At 37.3% G+C, this 14,866-nt stretch overlaps 1 protein-coding gene across 5 annotated transcripts in view; it reads left to right on the forward strand.

The window, feature by feature from the left end:
• The window catches only part of CHN1 (chimerin 1), a 91,757-nt gene that overhangs the window by 27,730 nt on the left and 49,161 nt on the right, over positions 1 to 14,866 (forward strand). For 4 of the 5 annotated variants that reach the window (XM_064719000.1, XM_064719001.1, XM_064719002.1 and 1 more), the window contains 2 exons: positions 2,726 to 2,757; positions 3,636 to 3,749. In XM_064719000.1, the coding sequence (XP_064575070.1) occupies positions 2,726 to 2,757; positions 3,636 to 3,749 (146 nt within the window). Of the gene's footprint in view, positions 1 to 2,725; positions 2,758 to 3,635; positions 3,750 to 6,375; positions 6,519 to 14,866 lie in introns of those variants that run through there. The other variant, XM_064719004.1, reaches the window with a different exon arrangement.

Consider the following 14,866-nt stretch of genomic DNA (forward strand, 5'->3'; position numbering starts at 1 on the left):
TCATGCTTTTCCCCCTCATATTTTTCCAAGTTAGAAGCAATTTTTAAAACCTTGCTAAGCTAACAACAACAGGAAATTTTTCCCATTAGTAAAAATCCTGAGAAGTCAAAAGGCAGTGTTTGGCTGATCTTTGCTGGATACAAAGAAAAAGAAGCAGCTATGTCTGCTCTTACTCACACTCAGCAATGCTGTGGTCCCAAGATACTGCCAAATCAGAAAAGAATTCTGCAATGGATAATTACGTGAGCTAAGAAGACCAATTTCTTGCTATCATCTTATTTTAAAATGTATTTCCTTTCTTGGATGGGTTGAGTTCCAGTCCAGATGTTTTGGTTTTGTCTTGTTAACTTATGGATGCCAAACTGTGAAAGTTAGAATATTGAAGCTTCTGAACTGAACTGTTTTGGCCTTCAGTGCTCAGGTGCAAAGGGAGGATACGTGGGTGCCTGCATTGTCATTTGTAGAATTAAATTTGTAGAATACAGTCTGCCAGGAGCCCTTTGAAGTCCAAGGAAACACAAAAGACCAAGAAAGCTGCACATTGCTTCTGGTTCCAGTGCAGTTGAGGATAAGAACACTGTGTCTAAGTTGCAAAGGGTGCAGTTGGTGTAACACCTGTCAGAAGCTTTACAGAAAGCCTGAGAACAGTGTTTACTGTCTTACATGGTAAATTTGGCTTACAGAGAGTCTGTGTGGTTTTCTCAGTGCACACAAGCTGCACTGTGTGTGTAGCCCAGTCATTCTGAGTGAATTAGAAGTTCCCTGCTGAGTTCTAAAGGAATTTTCTTCAAGTCTTAATGTATGTCAGTATAGATGTCAAAACTCCCCTAATATCAATCATAAATGTAAAAAGTGATTTAAAAACCCCAAAACACAAACAGGCAATAAAACTCAGTGAATTTGGCTTCCAGCTACACTGAATCTTATGCAAGCAAAAAGTGTTGCACATCAACATTGATACTGAAGTTATTGCAAGTTGGTAAAATGGATCAGTAGAGACAGTGTTAACAGAAGTGGTTATTTTCCTTTTCAACTCACCATCCACTAAAATGACCTGCAAGCCTACTACAAATGCCTGGAAGTCTTGTGGGGTTTTTTTTCAGAAGCTTTGCTCCAGTCATCTGCCTGTTCACATTTTCAAATGTTTGCACAGAGTATGTTATAAATTTTCTTAGGTCTTGCAAGTACTCTGAAGATGCCCTGTCAAGTTACTAATCCATTTCTGGAAAGGAATGCTTTTGCTTATATAAATTTTCCAGTTCTGTCTTATAAATTCACTGAGATAAAGATAAAATCTCACTAGACAGACAACAAAATCTTATTCATGACAGGATTCTTCTTTTAACAACTGCTCTAAACTAGTGTCTTGGCTTAAGGGTTTTAGTTAAGAATTGTTGCAATTTTCTATAACAACAACAATAAAATGCTTTCATTTTTTCTCTGTTTGTTGCTATCTTCTTATTGAAGAAATAGGTCTTAGATTTTTTTTTTTTTTTTTTGTTAAATGTAGGCTTTCTTCTTTTTTGAAATAATCCAGTCTCTTCAGGCCCTTTGAAAACAGCTATCGCACCAGGCAACTCTTGTTTGCTGTTATAAAGGAAAAGGAAATATTTTAGGACATGATAAATCTTTCCAGTGATGGAATGTTTTTTCCAAAGTGATTAGTCATTACAGCTTTTTGTTTGCTGGGAATGTTGAAGAATTTTTATTAGACTGTACATCAGGACATATGTTTTTTGTTGTTTTGGATATCTGAAATCTTTATACTCCATTGAAAACACTGGAGAGAAGCACTAATATTAATAGGCTTTTTGTTGAAAAGATGTAAAAAATAAACAAATGTGGCATTCTGTGTTTCAGCATAGCTGGATTGTTTTATATTTCTGTAGTTCAAGTTGTTTAACTGTTGACTTTTATTCCCCAAAGAGTTCCCCCCTTTAAATTTAGCAAGAAAGGATAACCTGGTGGCTTAAATTATTAGTTGATTTCTGTGGAATATGCAGTTCCTCACTTGGCTCTAAACTTCCTGGACAAATGAAGGTGCATTGTTTCATCTAAAATAATTATCAGGCAACTTGTACCCTGACACTCCTGCACATTGTGTGCATTTACACCATAAGGTCTCTGGAGCACAACCAAGGTGGAGTTACACTACAAAACACATGCACACCTGCTTTTGAAGTCTTTTAGCTGATACTACTTCTTTTAGTGAAGTCAAGAAGCATGAGACTTAGGCACCTGATGATTTACTCAACCATTTGCCCTCACTCTGAGGGGCTGCATAGTAGTGGCTTTATTTCAGCAGGGGCATCAACAGCTCTGTGATGGAAGGTAACCTGTAAATTTAAGAGTTTTATAGATGTTTCACTGTATTAGTGAAACATATGGTGCACTTACATGCATGAACTGCTAACTCATTTCCCCTATCTGGCACTTTGTAAAAGAAATATTTAATGCCATCCGTTTGTATATCCTGAGGATGACATGGTCCAAGTGGCTCATCCTTTCTCATTCCATTTTAAGCCATTCACAAGTGCAATGTTTTCTGAATATCTCCCTTTGGTTTCCCTATGTGCTAATCACAGGAGAAATTCTGTTCTTGATTATTTTTGCCTGCACTTTCACATTATATCCCTTTCTGGTTTTAATCCTGTGTTGTAAACAGTCCACTTACTGTATAGCTTCTCTTGTTATGAAACATTACAATTTCTGTTGTTTCTTCTAGGTAGAGAACAGACCCAAATATTATGGAAGAGAGTAAGTAATAAACATCGCTGGAAGTGGTTTATCCTGACATATTGGTTAATAATAGTTATAGGAAAGGTGTCAAGTGTGTAGTCTGGGCTCTTTGTTTCTTCTGTGTGTTTTACAGCAGTGTGTCTCACCATCAGGTCATTATTACATTATTACTTTTGTCTGCCTAAGATTACAGCTGCAATTTCTCATGGATATGGATATCACTGAGTGCTACTTTAAGTGAGAAAAACAAACATACATTTCTGTGCTTTCAAGGGATTGTCTTTTTCTATCTCCCTCTCCTGCTGGCTTTGCAAAATGTGTTTCTGTTTAGGAAGAAAAGATATTTGGATCCCAAATGCAATATATGATCAGTCTCTGTGTGTCTTCTGTTTGAGGTTGCTAATGCAAGGATGGTTAGATTTAGTGTGGAGAAACAAAGAAGATCTTACTTACGTTTATTTTGGTAAAAGATGTGTAGTGTTGCTGGGTTATTACATCAGCAATTACTGAGATTACAACAACTTGCTAAAATCTCAGGGATCACATAAAATGTCCTTGAATGCTACAAAATGTTTGATTGCATGCCACTAGCACAAAACATGTGAAACCAGCAGGAGAAAACAGATTTATTTCTACATATTAAATTGATAGATGCAGATTTAAAAACAATATACTTGTTTCATAGATATTCTTTCCTAGAAGCCTTTCTAAACCATTTGAAGTAAATTCAAATACAGGCACATAGGGAAATTAATTCAAACTGTAGATTCCACCAAGTCAGTCATTTTTATGTTTGTTTCTTTTTTAATTACTATCATTGGTGCCTTTTAAATGAAGACCAAAAGGTGATTTAAAAGAGAAGAGGCATGTGTTTCAAAGAAATTTTTGTTCCTTAGATTCCATGGGATGATCTCAAGGGAGGGAGCTGACCAATTATTAAGTGTTGCAGAGGGAAGCTATCTCATTCGTGAAAGCCAAAGGCAACCTGGAACCTACACTTTGGCATTAAGGTCAGTAATTAATATTCCATTTTTAAATTTATAAAATATTCAAATGGTTTTACTGCATTGCTGACCTCAGATCAGAAAATTCTTTGTAGTTGTTTTAATTTCTTTTTCATCATTATACTTTTATACCCTAGTTATAGATTTGGTATCTTTGACCTTCCATGCCCTTTTTTGAAGTGCTAACACTCCTTATTGTTTGCACCATCAGGATAACAGCAGTTGTGGTTTTGCTAGTGGGGCTTCATTTTGCCCTTCTCCCACTGTGATACAGATGTGACCCCATGCAGATGTTGGGAGAGCAGGTGGTCAAGAAATAAAAGGCACATTATGAGTTCCCTGAGCAGCCTGCCATGTGCTGGAAAACTCAGTCCCCCCGGTCTCTCCTTGGGATGGCAGCACATCAGGAGGCCCTTTTTGTCTGAACACCTGTTAGCTCACAGTGCTTGCAGATCTGCTTCTTCATTCTGCAAAGCTCTGGCAAGTGGGTCAGCTATAAATAAAATCTCAAAAAGTAGTTGTAAGGTTTAAATAGTTTAATTACTTTTAAATATTGGAGGTTATTTTGGCCTGTGCTGTACACCTGAGATGGGAGATAGTGATTATTAGCAAGGTTGTAAATCTAAGTGGGACAGAAAAACATTGAAGAAGATGCAGTTACTCAAAGTTTTATAAAATTATGAATAAAATAATAATGTCTTGAAATAATAGGTTGTGATAAATTAGTTTTTCAGGGGGAAAAATAATATATTTTCATAGGATATTTGTTTCTGTAGTAATAAACGACAGACATTATTGACATTTACACTGGCTTTCATTAACAGTGTAAATTTGGTATTTCTTCTTAAAATAGTACTCAATTTCATCATCTTCTGCTCTTGCAATATTCTTTTATTCTTTTAAAGCTAAAAAGAAATCAGTTTTTGTAACACCTGGCTTGACGGCAGAGCTCCCATTCACTGCTTCCAATGGTGCAGAACATACAGGGCCTGTAGACTGAGATGAAGCTGTTGAGCATCTTGTAGGGATGTATCACTGCAGGTTGTTTTTCAAATGCACCTCCAATCCAGCAAGTCAAAAGATGGCTTTTTTCCCAGGTTTGATGGTATCTCTCACACTGGAAAACCCCTTTGAAAACAATAAAATCAATTTTATACCAAATAGAGAAAAGAATGGATAGTTGTTAGTTATTGGTTTGGGAAAAGGTTTCAAATTATAACAAAGTTGTTATCATGGATTTATTTTGATGAAATTCAGTGTTTGGAAAAACACATCAGAACTGAAACTGCAGCATCTTGCAGCCATTTCATTATGTTTAAATGGTAAATGACTTGTGTATCATGGGCAGTGGGTCTAGGTGGCTGCTTTCCCTCCCATAGCAGACAATGCTCTGTTCTCTTGCTGTTGACCTTCAATGTGCATGAATGAGAATGTTAACTCTCATGTCTTAGGTGGAACTCTGTGAACTGTGGTGCTCTATCTTGCGCACATTGAGATTTTACCACTAGGATTTATTTTTTATCACTACTAGGCAGTGTAGCAGGAGTCTGCGTTTCCATTGACCGGAAGGAGAATTTTTCTCAGTTTTTATTTTTCCTTTTCCTGGAACTATAAATGCAGAATATAACGATTAGCCCAAGTGTCCAGTGAGTGTGTTTCTGACATAGTAGCCTCTCTTAAAGACCAGGTCCTTTCTGCAGTCTCTCTGTGTACCCTGACTGTGAGAAGTTTGCTGTGATTGCCATGTTGAGATTATGTAGTTGTATCCTGTTCTGAGAGCATCACTTGTGTTTGGGTCATTACATTGCCAGATGGCAAAGATAGCCCCATCTGCAGTTTAGATAATCCCAGCAGGAATTTAAGAATGTAACTTCCATGGCCAAAAACAGAGCTTGTCAGCAGGATGGTATGTATGAGCAAAACTTTTCCAAGCTTTGATTGAGGTCAGGGTCTCTTGTTTCACCCTTTCTCTTCTGGTTGTATCAACAAATTTGGTATTTTCATACTAGGTTTAAGTGCCACTCTGTCTCTGAAGCACTCATGTTAACTTTAAGATCACCTCACTGTGATTTTTGCTTTTCCTTCTTTACCTTTGTTTTACCCCTTAGAAGATGTGGGAGGAAAGAAAACTTGGTCAGCTGTTACATAAAAAAAAAGACACAGAACAGATTCCAAGAATTTTATGAAGTTAACCCAGCAATTCTCTAGAGGTGCTCTAATTCTGCAATAACATAGTGACAAAACATAAAGTGAAATATCCGTGTTTTCTGATTGGTTTTCAGGCACGTTTTGGTAAAAATAATGGGAAAAAGTTGAGTAAAATTTAGGTTCTTTAAGGTACTATCAACTCTTGGCATAAATACTTGGTTCCCTCTGTATTTCTATGTATCTACTCAATCTCTCTCACTGTTTGTTGTCTGATGTGTCAGTCTTTGACAGTCTGTCAATTCCGGTTAGGGCAAATGAGAAACTGCCTATGAAGTGTGATTGCATCATGAAATCCCAGTTCATGGAGACATAAAAGTCTTGTGGTAGCTGTGGGTAGGAGCAGCTGATGTTGAGACTGAGACAGGTTTGTTTCCTGGCTTGTAGCTGCCGGTGGCTCTGCTGGGGAGGCAGGCAATTCAGTGAGACAGACGGCCCAGCACGTCCAGCTCTGGCAGATGTCTTCTTCCTGTGCTTGTGGCAGCGTGCCTGGGAACCCAGAGAAACCCAGTGCATCCAGTCGTGAAGAGCAGTGTAGTGAAACAGGATCATGTCCCTTCCTGTGGCAAGGTATGATGTCTCTGTCATGGAATGTTTCCAGCCATCCTTTCTGCAGTGGAGAAGAACAAGCTTTTTGTGGTTTGTCCTGAGGACCCAAGCCAGACAATTCCTCAGATCATCATGGGACACTTTCAGTGTTACATTTGATTCCACCAGCTATTGTAGCTGATGCCCAAAAGCTCAGTGTCCATACCAGCCAGGACTGCACACCCTGTTCAAGATGAACTGCACCACATGCTTTAGTTCTTTGTTCTCTAAAGCTTCTAAATGAGTTTTGACCGCTGTGGTGCTTTTATGGAACTAGCTTTAGTAGATCTAAAGATCTTGTTCCTGAGCTGCTATAGCTGCAGACATAGCCTAGCACCACTTAAATGACCAAATATAGGACAGGAAAAATAATACTTTTTGCAAGCTAAAGCAAAGCGGTCAGCTGTTCTTAGTGCAATACTGTCAAATAGTTAATTGAGTTCACAGTGAAGATTTTTAATATTTTTTTCTTTGTAAGGTGAGGAAAGTGACTCTTACCCAAAAAAACTTTTCATTTTTTTAAAGCTGCTGTTGAGTTACTGTAAAATCTGCTTTCCACTTATATAACAAGCTGCATTTTGATCATCTTATGATGAGCTATTTTTGCCTACTTTCATCCATTATTGTGCAATTAATTTGCATCATGACTTTTTTAAAGGCAGACTACCTTTTAAATATAAATTTGAAACAAAAGATGGTGGAGTTTTTTCAGAAAATAATTTTCTCAGAATTTGCAAGAGAGATGTAAGTATGTTCTTAAAGAAAAAGAAAATGATAATTTAAACGTTGTTTGAAGTATAGAAGTTTGACTAAATAGTCAGAGCTGTCTTTCAGATAAAATTGATGTTCAGAGCCTAAGAAGGTCTGTAAAACTGTGTCAGCTCAGATACCATGTAAAGGAGAATGAAGCATAAACACAACTGAGAGCAGTAAATCAGCACCCTATTATATTTAATGCTTATATTATATTTAATCATGGATGCATTCACCAATCTTTACTAATTAATTAATCAATCAGAATGCCGCTGAAAATGTTTTGCAATCTTGAGGTTTAAAAAAATTACTGACATGAGAAAATGATCGTAGATCTATATCTGTGTCCATACATATCAGCAAGTCTCTGTCAGAATAAAAAGACATAAAATGCATTGTAATGTTAATTCAATGTTCCAAGCAGATTTCAAATAATGAAAATTCCTAATTCACTTCTGGAACTATTAGGTCTGCTTTTACATTTGGCAAAAGAGTAGTACATTGCTTAATGTTAGGACCTACAGCAAATGGCAGTAACAATAGACATGGTTTGCAATGTAGCCCTCTGTGGTGGAGAGCTTGTTTAATAATTAGGATGAGGATAAAGAGGAAATGGGTAGAGAGTGTACTGGTGGTAGGCGTTGAAGTGTGATGGTACTGCATGTTCTTTTGAGCAGATAGCTGCTGTAGCACATTTAATTGGTTACCATGGTTTCCCTTCCTGCAAATTCTATTGTTGTGATACTGAGAATGAATTGAAATAAGGTTCTGCAGCATGATTTTTTTTTTTTTTTTAAAGGTAATAATGTGAGCCATGATTATGAGTCATGTTTTCTTTATGTTTGGAGGTTTGGGCACATTGAAGATTATGTAGCATCAGGAAAGAATTCTTCAGGTGAAATGAATGTCAAAAATTAGTAGTCTTTATTTTAGTCAACATGTATTGTGCAAATTCATACACATTCTCAATCCATGAATTACGACATTTTTTTAAGAAACTAGCCACAGGCATTTTAAAAGGAGACCTAATTGGTAGGCTGTTAGGGCATAATGCTGCACATGAACCTTTTAAGTTTCAGAGCATGAGTGCATTGGTAGCTGGATGCTGTTTGTTTCCAGTGGGCTCTTTTGGGACACGTGTGTAGTGTTGTTCCAGAACACGTGTGGATTGCTGTGGGATTACTTACACATGTAGAATTCAACATCTGCAAAAGGCTTCTTGAATTCAGAGATGAGCACTGTTGATCTGCATTCTGCTGAAAAGACTTGTACAAACTGGGACAGGGGAGAGCAGTTGGGGAAAGAAGAATTGTTTGAAACTACTTTCTACATGATGATAGCCGAATTATGTTTTTTGAATTATGAATGTATCAAAATCTGATCATAGTTTATTCTGCATCTACAGCTGATCTGTAAGTAGTCAAAAGGAGCCCAGCAGAGCAGTAGCTAACTGCATCTCTTCCCTTTACCATGGTAACAGTATTCTGACATCATGCTAGTTGGTAGGGAAAAATTCTAAAGACCATTTTAAAGACTAAACTTTGCATATCTTTCTATGTATTTTTTTACCTGATTTGCAAATGAAGTGATTGGCAGTAGCAAGGGTTGAATTCAGTTTCTAGAATCCTTTCTAAAATATTCATACAATATTCCTTGGTTGCTAGCTGAAAAGAAAAAATAACAGGGAAAAGGTGGTAATAAATTCTGGAGCTTGCTTTTCTGCTTCAAGTAAAACAATTGGCCCTCTATCTAGATGATGTTCCCTGTAAAAAGTTTCTTTTCTTACATAAAATTTCACACTAAATAATTGACTCTGGTAGTTTGTCAATAACATTTAAGGTTCAGCTATCAGTAAACACCTGAGGTGTCTGCTTATCATCTGCCTTATGTAAGTGCACCTGGGCACTACTGAAATGGCTTCACTTAAGTATTTAGAATAATAATAAATAGCTACTAACCTTAATGAGTAATTAACTGGCTACCTAGGTCCTCCCACAGACTAGAATGCTTTTTTCCTTATGGTTCATGTCTTCTTGCTGTGTTCCTGTTCTCCTTCCCTCCTCTCCCCATCTGTTGTTGTTGTCAGCTCTGTTTTCTTTTGGCTAGAGTGTCTAATTTATCTTTAGCAATTCAGTTTACTGCAGTCTTTCTCCTGCTGGTGTTAAGTTCAGCACTTCTCAGAGGAATACTCTCTGCTCCAGCATTCTGTGAACATTTTTGGGAGAGTTTGTCCAAGAGATGCCTGTGCTCAGTGTGCACAGCTCATGTTCATTTATGCCATGTCCTTCACCTGGCTGCAGCTCCTGCTGTGATGAGAGGCAGCAGAGGCACTGGGCTTGGGCTGAGGTACCAGGGTGGAGCTCAGGAGCTCTGGGCTCACTACTTGGCTTCATATATGACTTGGCTTTAGGCCATGGAGTTCTGCAGGCCTCATTTTTCCATTAGAGAAGCTGTTTTCTCTATTGTCTCACATGCTTGTTCAGTACAAAAGTCTAGGATATCTTAAAAAGATAGACAGACTGGAAGTTGTACCCCATCTCAGTCTACCCCCAGTCACAGCTCCTGAGCAGGAATCTGTGTTGCACTTTGCTGGTTTTATGCTGCATAGTGTCTGCCTGGTTTAAAGCTTCTGGGCACTATTGGAGTTGAAATAGTAGTTGGAAAAATCAAATTGTAGTGCAATCAGTTGCTAATCAAATTGTGTATGCAAGTACAATAATGCTCTCCTCCCCTGTCAAAGCATATGTATCTTTTTAGTCTTCTGCAAGTTCTACTTGAATGCCTCTTTTTCTCTACTGCTTTTAGAAAATGCTAGGTAGAAATCTATCTGCAAGTTGGCCCTTTTGATTGGCCTCTTATTTTGGATATTTTTGGAATTCATATTTAGAAATTTTTGTAATTGGAGAAACACCTTTATTCCTGTACTTCATAGATACTATGGGTGCTTTATAGATGTGTTTTCAAGATAACACACAACAACCTTATATTGTTGTTTAATGTCATAATTGTTTTCATCTCAACATTTATTCATTATTCAAACACCAAAAGAACTGACACCAATAAGTGTTATCTGGCCCACTTTTCCTTTTCCTTCTCCCTCCTTTATACTTGGTGAAGCTCAGCTGAGTATGGTTCTTCCTGATTTGATAGGTGCTAGAAGGAAAATCAAGCTAATTTTTTTTCTTTTGTATCTTAAGATAAATGAACTCTAACAGTTTCAGTAATAAATTGACATCTGCCCCATTTATTGCTGCACTTGGATGAAAGAAGAAATTGTATTCTAGAAAAGCAGAATATAATAGTAAAAAAACTATTAATCTTCATTGATGAACTGTTAGTAGCCCCAAGAATTCTAACAATGCATGTTATTTATGCAGGAATTATTTCATTTTGTGTTATTATGCTTGTTTATTGTTAAGGAAGACAGCTTTGAGGAAAAACCATTTAGACAGCAGGATGAGTATATTGGTGAATCTCACTGTTTGCAAAGAAGGGATGACTGAGTACCAGAAGATTAGAGGTAGAATACACTGAGAAAACAAGTTAAGTGAATAGCAAATTCTGTAATACCTTTAAGTAAGTTAAGTAAGCCTGTATTGTAAGCTTTATATAAGATTAAATAGAATTAGCAGTGGCTTAAGGCAAATCAGATGTGACGAAATCTCTGTGGAACAGAAATCTTACTGTAGTTTTTTTGGTTTTTTTTAAATCTAAGTGAATTTGGGTTTTCTTGAGACCCTGAAAAACAACCTGCTGTGTACCTTAGGAAAAATCCCAAACAAACAGGAACCACAGCAAAAACAATGCTGTTCCACTCTGCTCTTCAAAAACCTTTTCTGGACTTGCAAAGCTATTTTACAATAAGAACATTTCTCTGGGTTTTCACTAGATGTCTTCCACTCTGGTTTCCTTGATATACTGAATTAACATGTCCACATTGTTTTAGAAGGATAAATTAAGAGCAAGTTGCTTTTAGTGTGAGAAAGTCTAGAGAGGAAAAAGAGAAATGTGACAGTCATGAGTAATTTTTGAACTAAAGGAGGGTTGATTTTGAGTAGATACAAAAAATTTTTTTTTATGATGAGGGTGGTGAAAACTGGAACAGGTTGCCCAGAGAAGTGGCAGATGTTCCATCCCTGAGAAAATTCATTGGATGGGGTTCTGAGCATTCTGGTCTAGTTAAGATGTCACTGTTTATTGCAGGGGGATTGGACTGGACAACATTTAAAGGTGCATTTCCAGCCATTCTTGGTCTCTATGAACTTATGGCCTTGTAGGAAAAGCTAAGTGAAACAAAAATGAACGTTTGAGCATTATGCTGTGGCAGTTTTCTCTCCATAGTACACAATTGCAGTAGAATTCCTGCTACATTGCGGGTGTTGTTCTACTTCAAAATATACCAGAAAAACAATGTCATATATGACCTAAAATGAAAACATTTTACATTGAGTAAAGTTTGCATGCACATTTGGAAGTTTGCTGAGCAGACAGTGGTAGGGTTGATACCTTAATTTAGATGGATTGAAACACAGTTCTATTTTAAAGTAATATGAAAGCTCTCTGTAGCATGAAGCCACATGGTAAAATTAACTCTTGAAGAACATTTCTTAAAAAATTTTTGTAAGCCTTATTTATGAATTAGGAAACCATGAAAGTAACTTTCCTGCAAGTAACATTTCCATATGATCTTTATCCAGGCAAGCTGGCATAGGTCTCCAAATATTGCTCTCATGTACAGAGAAGGTACTGGGCTTTTGATACATTCCTGTGTGCACGTAGAATTCAAATGTGTCTTAACCACTAACCACAGTGAGTCTATTCCCAGGAAGCATGAAACTTTCACCAGGTAGAAAAGGCAGTAAAACAGTGCCCAAAACATTGGTATTGATTCTGATTCAATCATCAAATCAATCCCAGCAATTTATATAAGATTAAATAGAATAAGGCATACAGGCACAGTAGTAAGAAGAGGTCATGCATCTGTTCAAACCAAACAGATTATTTTCAAATGCTTACCACTGATCAAGAACACTAACATTTACCTTAAGTATTAAATGGTCTTACTGCGCGTTACTAGCATACCATAGCACTTGATCAGCGGACATATTTTCAAAATTTTAAGATGGTGAAAATCAGCTGTTGATGGTAAAATAATACATTGAAGCAAAGGAATTCTTTTCTAATTTTGTTAGATTTATTTGTGAAATGCTGTGTTACAGGTACTGATAACACTTCTTATTCACTGCTTTCAGCAACTGTTGTCTGCTGCTGATGCCCTAGAGCAGTTGTTTTGTCCCTGACAGTGCTTATGATCCACAGGGAAGTGCCGCTGCTCTGGTCCTCCCTGCCTGCTGTTGGCATGCCATTTATGCAGAATTGTTTTCCAGATTTGACAAGGAAGTTTGGGCACTGATGTCTTCAGCCTCAGTTGAGACAGACTGCTGGGGAGCTGTTACCAGTGATACCCTACAGGCTCTGAGCTTTTTTTGTTTGATCCAGGTTAGACAGAGGGAGTGCAAGGTTGTGTCTGCATTGGCAGGGGATGGGCACGTTGCAGTAGCAGGTCTAAGATCTCTTTTCTCTTTGTAAGGATGATGAACTCGAGTATCATGCATTCAGCACGGGTGTTACCAGGTTTTAGGGATAACTTTACACTAAATTAATGTTCATCAAGCAACAGTCAGCTAGCCAGTACTGCCCTTCCAAATGGCTCTGGAAAAGTATCCATAGTGACTGTACTCTGCCACCCTTCCCAGCCATGTCAGCAAGGATTTTTTTGTCTCCATTTGTATCAATCCCTAATGTATTTGGCTGCATTTATACTTATTGTGTTCTTGTAAAATACTGCTCAGGTTTTGAAAACTATGTTATTTTTCAGGCAGGTATTCTGGGAACTTGGCAATTTTGCAGTTCCCTGGCCATCATCAGAAATGTTGTTGCCAATGAATATTAAAAAAAAACAAATAGCTTCTTTCAGGAGCTGGAGACCTTCAGGGATAATTGTGTAGAAGAGGTTTTGGCTGCATGCAAGGCTTGTCTTTCTTTGACAAGGAAATGGGCCAAAAAAGAATCTATGGAATAATTTGTTTTCACCCAAGAACACAGCATGATTAAGAGACATTTGTGATGGCAAGATTCCTTATATTCCTGTGGCTTTTTATGGAGTGTCAAGAGTCTACTCATAAGTGTTGGTTCAGAGTTTTCAGAAAATAGAAGTGAAATTCTGGCCCCTAATTTTAAGAAAGACTTTTACCTTCTGGCTGCAAAGCACATTAAGACTCTTTCTCCAAGGGAAGATTAAGTCCAAGTGACCTTTAGGCTCAGTCTTAAGTTTTCCCAGGTCAGTGTATGAAGTTGTTTGAAATGAAGGAGAACATGAGTAGTCCTGAGGGGTATTAATTTGTCATTTGATTGCAATTATGCACTCTAAACAAGGTCTGTGTCTAGAAATTCTTCTCTTCATAAAATAGCCTGTGAAAGTGGTGAATAGCTACTGTACAATTCTGTATGTGGACTATAAAATTCATCCTCTCAGATGGTAAGAGAATGTATCTGTGCTCTCAATCGTTCCCTTTTTCCTTTTGTTTCTGTACTGAATGCTGCATACAGGTAGGTGGCTGATTCTGAGGCCTGTCTCTCATGGCATGATACCCAATTCAGCTCCTCAGTCCTTTATTATCCTTTATTACCAGCCACATTTGCTCTACTGTTTAATACATTTTCCCACGTTATCTACTCTGCCCCACTGGCAACCAAAGGAACTAGACAGTGATTTCAGACAACTTGGAATAAAAAAAGTTCTTTTATCTGTAGTCCTGCTGCTTGCAAACAAATGCACAGTGGACACAATGAGACTGTTTGACATGTCAGAGGTCTAATTCTTTTTCTTGGAAAAACATCTGATGTTCCCCTGTATAAACCAAAAGAGAACATACTTTATCTGTGTCCCACTTTCTACTTATTAAACAAAAAACAGCTGGTACCAGTACTTGCCTTTGGAGGAGAGCATCAGGAAGTTGAAATATCAAATCTTTGCTCTACTTAGTTGCCACGGTGATGCATAATTAACTAGGCTGCAGGAATGCTACAGAAAGTAAACATCAGGAAATAGTCTTGCTAGTGGAAAAATTTAAACCATACTTTTAAGTAAGATTGAAGATTAAGTCTTTATTAATAATTTTCAATTGAACATGTATGCTTTTCTGAATATTGTAATTTGATAGAAGTAGTGTCATTATGTGGTCAGGAAAAATTTAAATTAATTTGAAAGAAATAAAACAGGAGTCTGAGACACATTATTGACAGTACAGTCTTTGTAAAAGGCTGGTGTTTCATTGATTTGTGGAGATTTTGGGAGTTTATTCCCTTATTACTAGTAGGATTCTATTTGAAAACCAGTACCTTTCGCCACAACATATCCAATTAGAAAAGAATAAAGGAAAAAAATCGATTTGGAACAAATGGGAAATTAGATAAAGGCAAACAATTCATCTCTTGGAAACTCTATTCCTTATAGTATCAATGACACACTCCATGTGCAGCAGTCTGAATAAATCTACAGTACAGGGGCTGCTCAG

Source organism: Zonotrichia leucophrys, chromosome 7 (assembly GCF_028769735.1).
Source record: "Zonotrichia leucophrys gambelii isolate GWCS_2022_RI chromosome 7, RI_Zleu_2.0, whole genome shotgun sequence".
NCBI classification, from domain to species: Eukaryota; Metazoa; Chordata; class Aves; order Passeriformes; family Passerellidae; genus Zonotrichia; species Zonotrichia leucophrys.